Source organism: Panicum hallii, chromosome 5 (genome assembly GCF_002211085.1).
Source record: "Panicum hallii strain FIL2 chromosome 5, PHallii_v3.1, whole genome shotgun sequence".
Classification (NCBI taxonomy): Eukaryota; Viridiplantae; Streptophyta; class Magnoliopsida; order Poales; family Poaceae; genus Panicum; species Panicum hallii.
The window spans coordinates 22,965,362-22,975,051 of NC_038046.1; the positions used below are offsets into that span (position 1 = coordinate 22,965,362).

At 48.1% G+C, this 9,690-nt stretch overlaps 1 protein-coding gene and 1 pseudogene across 1 annotated transcript; one reads left to right on the plus strand and one right to left on the minus strand.

Annotated features, from left to right (window-relative positions):
* Positions 1 to 2,535: 2,535 nt before the first annotated feature.
* Positions 2,536 to 4,373, plus strand: LOC112894278 (3-ketoacyl-CoA synthase 5-like). Its single transcript, XM_025961928.1, has one exon. The coding sequence runs from the start codon at positions 2,702 to 2,704 to the stop codon at positions 4,166 to 4,168; it is 1,467 nt and encodes a 488-aa protein (XP_025817713.1). The 5' UTR covers positions 2,536 to 2,701; the 3' UTR covers positions 4,169 to 4,373.
* A 1,644-nt stretch (positions 4,374 to 6,017) lies between these two features.
* Positions 6,018 to 9,254, minus strand: LOC112892561 (annotated as a pseudogene).
* Positions 9,255 to 9,690: the final 436 nt, after the last annotated feature.

A 9,690-nucleotide genomic window follows, 5' to 3' on the forward strand; every position in this document is an offset into this window, starting at 1 on the left:
ACTTACTGAATTTATTTTAGAGATTAATTAAGTATACTAGGTGTCGGTACATACAGACAGGGTACCTCCTGTTAGGGTGTCCAGACCCTTAGCGTATCACCATGCGTAATCTCCCCATTTGCCTTCTGGATCACGTGGCGTACGGCCCGGGCCTGACAGCTGGGACCGGGGTCTCCGGACCCTCCCCAAGCTCCCTGAGGTCCGGGACCTCCGCATGCCACGGAAGGCAAGGGAGCTCTCGGGTAGCTCCCTCGGACCCGGACTTCCCAGGGAGGTCCGGGGCCGCCGCGTGTGATGGCCGGACCATCACGGGCCTGACCGCTCCAACCGGCCTCGGGGGCCCGGACCCCCTCCCCCTGGGGAGGGGTCCGGTGCCGCCACGTGCCGCCCCTGCGGAGGGAGCGGGGCTGGCGCTGCTACGTGCGTATGGCAAGAGGCCCTTCGCGGGTCTCCAGCTCACCAACCAGCATTTAATGCGGTAGCTGAGCCGGGCGCCCCCAAGTCAAAAAGAGTGGTCTGCCACTGACACACGGGACAGGTAGGCTGACACCACGGTAAGCCCGCCTGTTTCCAAGGCGGCGTGTCGTGTCACCGTGTACTGTGCGCCAGCGGTGTGCAGTCCCGTCACGGCGCGCGCGGCGTAATGATGGGCTGTAACAAGAGAGCCCATGCGTCCGCTACTACAGTGCGCATGGAGGCAACGACGTGGCGGGTCAGCTCTGCCCCCGCGCCTGTCAGAATCGCACCCAATAGTGGCAGCACAGCTCCACTGTTGGGTAACACTGACAGCGGTCACTGTGCTTGCAAGACAGCACACGACCGCATCCGGGTTGTAGATACGCACGTTATCTTCCCAACCGTGAAGGTAGCGACAAGGGGCTGGAGAAGGAGATCTCCATATCATATAGAGTAGGCCCCTGTTGGCCGGGCCCACCTGTCGGGGTCCCGCACAGTGTAAGCACCTCCCTTAAACTATAAAAGGGAGTGTGCACTCGTTAGAGGATAAGTTCTCACACACACGCGAGCTCACGCTGCTCTCCGTTCAGGCTTGCATAGTCAATACAGCAACAAAGTGGACGTAGGGTATTGCGCTCCGGCGGCCCGAACCACTCTAAATCCTTGCGTCTTTCTTGTGTTCATCGGTCCACCGATCTAGCGCTCCTAAGTATCCTCCAAACCCATCCTTAACTAGGATAAGGTGGGTGCTTACCGCCACCCGGCTGGAGATTTTCTCCGACACTAGGATTGGTGTCAAGATAAGAATATCCTTATCACTAGTGGGAAAAAGATCTTTAGTACTGTGTCTAAACTTCAATTAGTATTGAAGCCGCAACCGGTACTAAGAAACTTAAAAGTCTCGATTATTAATACCGTTTGGTAACTAGTGCTACCAATCGGTACTAAAGTGTCAGAGATAAAAAAAAATTAAAAAATACTTCAAATATGGGATAAGGCTTGCACACACGTGACATCTCAACCTTCGACGGGAATCAGCTGTGATGTGCGCTAGATCCACCAACGGTATTTTTTGGTTGATATATGGGTTGTTTTCTAGTAGTGCTGGTGGGTGACATGCTAGTCGATGGAGATGCACAAATGTTGATTTTGTGAATCTAAAGATTTACCGGTTCAGTTTTTCTAAAATGTTTAGATGGGGTGAGTGTGCGTGCGTGTATAATGAGCATACCATCTAAAGATTGAAATAAATGTCGGTATTTATATTTTAATTGATATTTGGAATTTGTCTTTATTTTGATTGATATTTTCATCCCTCCACGTGCCATATAATCTCCCTCCAAGCGCTGCGGCGTCTACGGAGTCGCTCAACGTCTCAACCTCCCAGGGGCAGTGGTACTAGGAGGGCCTACCCCATCTAGAACAGATCCCATGTGGAAGGCCACTGGGATCAGGGACAAGATTAATGCGGAGGGGCTAAATTATTTAGGCCTTCTCCAACGGAGGCAGGGGCGACATCGTCGGAGGACGTAGAGGTGCGAGATGCTCGACATAGAAGCACATGTACATTGGGAAACGTGCACAGAGAGGGAGGTGCGTTGAAAAATATTAGAGACTAGCGCTTATTTCCTCGCTAGCGGATGCTTTTAGCACTGTTTGCCGGGTAAATAATATTTCCGCTAGCAACGTCTATCCTTTGGAGGTGGCCCTAGAAGGGTTTGGATCCAAATTAAATTGAGCTTCTAACGATGTGGAGGGCCAAGAGCGATATTTTGCGTGCAGTGCGCGGCGGCCATGCTGGCCACGCCCGATCCCTGACCAAGTCTGCGTGTACGTGTGACGGTGTGACCAAGCTCTTCGTGCATGAATCGTCAAAGCCAGAAAAGCTCCTTTTTTCCATATGTGACCAACCAGCAGGACAGTGCGCGAAAGGCACTTTGAACGAACGGCTTTGCCTTACCTAGTTTGATTGGCACTGCAGCCAAAATTTCTCAAAAAAAAGCACTGCAGTCAAAAATAGTGAAATTTTTGAGACTCGCCGGATTGGCCCCGCATTTATGCCGTTCGGTGGCGCGGTTCGCAGCGCGGCACGGCGCTCCATTCCGACAATGCCCCTCAACACGCCCTTTAAACCCCCCACACTCCCCCTCCATTCACTTGCACCTGCAGCCCCAAACACCCACGCGTGCAGACACGCACAGAGCCCATACAGGCAGGCAGGCACACGCGCATCAGGCCTGCCACGATGAACACGCCGCTCCATGTCAGGTTCCTCCGGACCATGTACCGGCTCGTCGTCGACAACTTCCTCGCCATCGCCGCCGTGGCCACCGCCGCCGGCGCGCTGCAGAGAACGAGCCCCGAGGCGGCGCTCGCGCTGGCGCGGGCGATCCGGCCGGTCCACTGGCTGCTGGCTCTGCTCCTGGCCGCCGCCGCCGCCAAGCTGAGGCGACTGGGCCGACCCAAGGACGTGTACCTCGTCGAGTACGGCTGCTTCCGGCCCAAGGCTTGGTTCCGGGCGCCGTTCGCCACGTGCCTGGAGCACGCGCACCTGATGCCGTACCTGGTCGACGAGGAGAGCGTCAGCTTCGCCATCCGCCTGCTCGAGCGCTCCGGCCTCGGCGAGGAGACCTGCGTGCCGGAGGCCTACCACTACATGCCGCCCGACCGCAGCCTCAAGGCCTCCCGCGACGAGACCGAGCTGGTCATCTTCTCCGCCGTCGACGACGTCTTCGCCAGGACCACCGTCAAGCCCGAGGAGATCGACGTGCTCATCGTCAACTGCAGCATCTTCACGCCCACGCCGGTCTTCGCCGACATGGTCGTCAACAGGTACAACCTCCGCGCCGACGTGCAGAACGTCAACCTGTCCGGGATGGGGTGCAGCGCGGGGCTCGTCTCCGTCGGCCTGGCCAAGAACCTCCTGCACGTGGCGCCGCCGGGCACGAACGTCCTCATCGTGTCGACGGAGATCCTCTCGTCGCAGTACTACGTCGGCACCGAGCGCGCCATGCTGCTTCCCAACTGCCTCTTCCGCATGGGCGCCGCCGCCATGATCCTCTCCAACTCCTCGGAACGGGCGCGGTTCAAGCTCACCCGCGCTGTGCGCACCGTGACGGCCGCGCGGGACGCCGACTACCGGTGCGTGTTCCAGGAGGAGGACGACAAGGGCAACACGGGGATCCGTCTCTCCAAGGACCTCGCCACCACCGCCGGCCACGCGCTCAAGAGCAACATCGCCGCCTTCGGCCCCCTCGTCCTGCCGGCCTCGGAGCAGCTCCTCGTGGCGCTCTCCTTCCTCAAGCGGAAGCTCCTCAGCGGGCGCGCCAAGGTGAGGCTCTACCGTCCCGACTTCCGGACGGCGTTCGAGCACATCTGCATCCATGCAGGCGGCCGCGGGGTGATCGACGAGGTGCAGGCCGGGCTCGGCCTCTCTGACGAGGACGTGGAGGCGTCGCGGATGACGCTGCACCGGTTCGGGAACACGTCGAGCAGCTCAGTGCTGTACGAGCTGGCGTACATCGAGGCCAAGGGAATGATGAAGAAAGGGGACCGCGTGTGGATGATCTCTTTCGGCGCCGGCTTCGACTGCAACAGCGTGGCGTGGGAGTGCGTGAAGCCGGCGGCCAACGCCGACGGGCCGTGGGTCGACTGCATCCACCGCTACCCGGTGCAGCTCCCAGAAATCGCCAAGGATATATCTAACTCCTAAATCACAAAAGCAGATCGAGCATGCAGCTAGCGTTCTCAGACGTATATTTGTACGTACCTGGTATACGTATACATATCAAGTGAACAATTGAAAGTATTCGTATACGGTATACGTATGGGATAGATATGGTTTGTCCCGGATAGGAATCCTTCAAAAAGTAGCTGGATCGATGTCATTAATATGATCTAGCCTGAAGTTCGGGATCTTGATTTGTTTGGTGTGTCAGTGTGTCACACATTTCTAAAAGAACCAATCGTGTGCTGTTACATTGGGAACAAACAATATATATATATATATAGCTGATTATACAATTATCTTCAAGATAATTGAAAATGGTTACTAAACAAAATATTCTCCAACTTTTAGTTTAGAGAAACTACTCGAACTAGGGCAAAGTGATTGCCTAATTAGTAATTACAGGCTGCTTAAATTCTTCCCTCTAGTAAACGTAGGTCACACTTCTCATCCATTATATTCCAATGGAATAACTCCAAATGTTTCTTATAAGAAAGGAATTTCAGTTAACTTTAGATGTGCAATTACCATGGTAAAACTGCAAATATAATATTTGATAAATTAATAGTGGTATTTCAGAACCTTTAAATGATTGAAAAGGAACTTATACATTGATGATTGATCTGAAAAACCACATTTAGTTATCCAAGACTAGAAAGTTATATACTTCATCTAAGACAACACCAATTATGCAACTTGCATGGCTAAATGGATGTAGAACCTCCTTTTCTTTTGGACTTCTTACTTCACCATGTAGTGGGCTCTAGTGGCGCTTTTTGTAGGTGCTGCACTGCTGCTATTTCTTTGTAATAAGCCTGCACTGAAAGGATCAGAAAATGCTGGAGTCAGAACTCTTTCATCTTCTACTATTAAAAAGGCGAAACTGACAACTGAAAGGCAGGACGCGCTGGTTGGCCATGCATGGCACGTGCAGCTGCTGTGGCCTGTGTAGACTAGCCGTACCAGCCGCTTAATTGCAAGCCGGCGAGAGAGTGTCGACCATTTTCCTTGATCTGCAGCACCTGGCCCAAGATGATTCAACAACACCAAAAGTAGCCGGTAACAGGAACATTTATAATTCTATTACGTTATATTAGAATGTAAAAAGAAATATTTGTAAGAAATTATTTTACAAAGATGTTTGTGTTGACTCAAATCTGGTCAACGCACCGAATGCGCTAGAACGCGCGGATCACAAATGACCATCACCGGCGGTGCTCCTGTGTACGCCGATCAGACCGGTTCTTCCAGGGGCAGCGCGAAGACATAGATCCACATGCCCGGGAGGGACCCAATCGGGGCTAATGGAGCTAGAGTTGCTCTGAGGTCGGCAGGCCACTCAGAACGCCCTCGAACGCTGTAGAGCGGCAAGAAGAACAGAATTAGGGTTTGGAAAAGAGATGGGTTTGAAGTATAAAAAGTAAGTACAATGTTGATTGATTCGATTAGGATTGCCCGCAATCGGCCTTAGCCTTCATATATACAGGTCGAAAGTCGTACCCCTTCACGAGTGTGTTTACAAAGATCATGATTTACAAAATCTAAACCAACTCAGATTACAGCAGGACCAACCGGTCTCACTAGTCGGGCAGACCGGTCTGACCGATCAGCCTCGGTCCTTGCCAATTTTGGCTGTCAACATATGCTCCCTACCTTTTTGGTGAGCTATGTACGTCAAAAAGCAATAACCAACACTAGAGCTACTCTAAGGGCGATGCTTAACATAGAATACACCAGCCAAAAATAATTCTAAGGCCGATAATCATATATCGGCCATCTTCCTCTTCAAGCTCTTGCCATACAATAGGATAATATTTCTTTAAGTATCTTCCATTTAGAGCTCTGGTAAACGCTCTTCTAGTAGCATCTCCACCATATATGAATTTCCAAAGATAACCTTGATGATCTTGTATGGACCTTCCCAACTTTGCGACCACTTGCCAAACTTGTTGCTCTTCATCCCAAGAGGCAAAATTATCTTCCAAACCAGCTCACCAATCTTTTTGTTGTAAGCTCTGGCCACCCGAAGCTTGTGCTTCTCAATTTTCTTCAAAGCCTTCAAACGCTTGTCGGTCACTTCATGGTAATCAACAGCAGAGATGTCATTTTATTTGGTCAATCTATAAGCGTCTAGATTCACCTCAACAGGCAAAACAGCCTCTTGACCGTACACAAGATCAAAAGAAGTAACTTTAGTAGCACCATATCTAGATAGACGATAAGCCCATAAAGCCTCAATTAAAACCTCATGCCACCTCCTCAGATTCTCTTCTATCTTTTTCTTGATGAGTTTGATCAAATCCTTATTACTGGACTCGGCTTGACCATTGGCCTGAGAATAATATGGAGATGAATTGAGCAATTTAATCTTAAGATTTGGTAAATTCACACACCTCCTTAGATATAAATGAAGTCCTCTGATCAGTTGTGAATATCTAGGGAATACCGAACCTATGGATAATATGCTCCATAATGAACTCAATCACCTCTCTATGTGTCATATTTTTTAAGGGAACTGCTTCGGTCCACTTAGTAAAACAATCTGTAGCCACCAACACGAAGTGATGCCCTTTTGATGAATGAGGATTAATTTGTTCAACGAAATCCAATCCCCAACCTCGGAACGGCCATGGTTTAATAATAGGATGCATCAACGCAGCAAGTACCAATTGCAAATTACCAAATCGCTGACACTCCTCAACTCCCTTATAATATTTGAAATAATCAGCTATCATGCTAGGCTAATAGAAATCGACTATTCTAAGTAACCACTTCATCTTAGAAGTCGATTGATGTGTTCCACATATGCCTTCATGAACTTCTCCCATGGCAACTCTAGCCTGATCTGAATCCAAACACTTGAGAAGCAAATCTTCGACGGTTCGTCGATAAAGCTCATCATCAAGTAACACATACTTAAACACCAAACGCCGAATATTTTTCTCCACACCACGACCAGGATCTCTCAAATAGGTAACAATAGCTGGTCTCCAACCTCCATCTCCGGCCTTGACAATTTTATCAACTTTCTTGGCCGAATCGTTGCTTTCATGGATTTCAAAGGTTCACAAGCCAAATCATATTCAACAAGTGCATATGCCCTCTTGCCGATTCTACTACTCAAAATCGGCTTATATAACATATGCTTAATCACATCGGTCTGGAATGCCACTATGCAAGTACTTGATAATAAATAATGCCGCAACTTAGTACAAGCATAATACAAAAACAAGCATAACTTCTCAATAAATGTATACCTTGTCTCTACATCAATGAGTCTTCGGCTTACATAGGTGATAATATGCTCCTTTCCTTTGGTTTCTTGAGTCAAAACAGCACCAATAACCTTATCCTTAGCAGCCACATAAAGCCTGAAAGGAACCCCTCTTTGAGCACCGGTGGTGTGACAAATAAAACTTGATTTTCTCAAATGATTCTTGCTGTTTTGCCCCACAAGTAAATTCGGCTTCATCTCTTAACCGAAGAATAGGAGTAAAGGCATCGATCTTTCTAGACAAGTTAGATATACATCTTCTCAGGAAATTCACCTTGCCCAGAAACTTCTGCAAATTCTTCATGCATGTTGGAGCTTGCAAATTCCTCATAGCTTCAATTCTTTTTGGATCAATCTCTGTGCCTTTTTCAAGAACAATGAAACCCAAGAACTTCCTAGCCGATACACTAAAAGCACATTTAAGTGGATTTATCTTCAAACCATACCGACGCATCCTCTCAAGACCAAGTCTCACATCAGCCAAGTGATGATCCAATCTGGCCGATTTAATCACAATATCATCAATATAGAACTCCAAGATAACACCAAGCAAGTCATGAAAAATGAAGTTTATAGCCCTTTGATAAGTTGCACCAGCATTTTTCAATCCAAAAGTCATGGCAATCCACTCAAATAAACCAACAAAACGTAGACATCTAAAGACCGTTTTAGACATATCTTCTTCGGCCATGAATATTTGGTTATAACCAACGTTACCATCAAGAAAACTAATAACTTTATGTCCAGAAGCTTCATTAATCAACATATCGGCTATAGGCATAGGATATTCATCATTAGGTGTAGCTTTATTGAGATCTCTAACATCAATGCATACTCTTGTTTTACCTAAATCTTTCTTCTCAACAGGCATGATATTAGAAATCCAATCGGCATAACGACAAGACCGAATAAATCCAGCTTCTAGTAAACAATTAATCTCCTCTTTAATTCTGTCATATATAATAGGATTAAAACGCCTAGAAGGTTGCTTGTAAGGTCTAAAACTAGCTTTAATAGGTAGCTGATGCTCAAGCAAGTCATGACTTAAACCAGGGCATTTCATGATAGTTCCATGCAAAGAATCAATATATTCTTTTAACAACTTAATCAAATCAGCTTTATACTCAGCCGATAAATTCTTGTTTATAAAAGTCGGCGTAGGAATAGAACCGTCTCCAAGATCTACCTTTTCTAATGGATCAGCCGACATAAACCCTTTCCCTAACTTATCTATATCATCAAAATCCTCAATAGCTTCACACGTATCATTCGCATGTGCCCGATAGTGCTCAATCCTCTTCTGCAACCATTCTGGATATGACCGGTCTGACCGGCCGGGCTATTCGGTTTGACCGGTTGCTCCTGATCGGCTGATCTGACTCATTTTGATCACATCAAATGGTTCAACCAATTTTCAATCGGCTTTAATACAGCAGGAACGAAGCCATCCTTAGTGCAACTGATAAGCTCATAATCGGACAAATCCAAGCCCGATAAACACTTAATGTTGTCATGAATACCCGTAGAAGTTGAATTGGCAGTAGCAATAAAGGATGAAGGGTCTCCATAGAGAACCTCTATTTCATCGCCGATCCACTGAATTAAAAGTTGATGCAAGGTAGAGGGAACACACTGATTCGCATGTATCCAATCGCGACCCAGAATCAAACTGGAGTTACCTTGCACCTCGGAGATGAAGAATGCTGTAGCAAGTGTTTTACTCCCCACGGTCAGCTCCATGGAAGCAACTCCCTTGGCGCCAATAGGATCACCTCCTCCCACGCCACTGACCGTCATGTTTGTCTTGATCAGCTCTACATCTGTTCAGCCAAGCTTCTTGAACAATCAATATGGCATTAAGTTCACAATAGCTCCACCGTCAACAAGCATCCGAAAAATCAGTCTTCCATTGATATGTCCCCTCATGTAGAGAGCTTTCATATGGTTATGCGATTCCTTCGGCTTCTGGAACTACAGAGTAATCCGAAGACAAGTGTACACCATTAATCTTGATATTGTATTGCTCAGTTGATGCTTCATAATCCACCACCTCCTCATCATCGTGTGCCAGAGGAGCCACTTGTACTTCTCTATTGCAAATAGCCAAAATAGGTGCCACTGATTCAGCTTTCTGTTCTACTCCAGGGGCAGCCGATCTAACCGATTCTGTTGGGTGGTCAGACCAGTCCTCTATAATGGTCAGACCGGTTAGCTGGGCAGCTCGACCAGTCCT

What these genes read in the sequence shown, in the direction of transcription:
- LOC112894278 (XM_025961928.1), top strand. Translation starts at nt 2,702, where the DNA reads ATGAACACGCCGCTCCATGTCAGGTTCCTCCGGACCATGTACCGGCTC.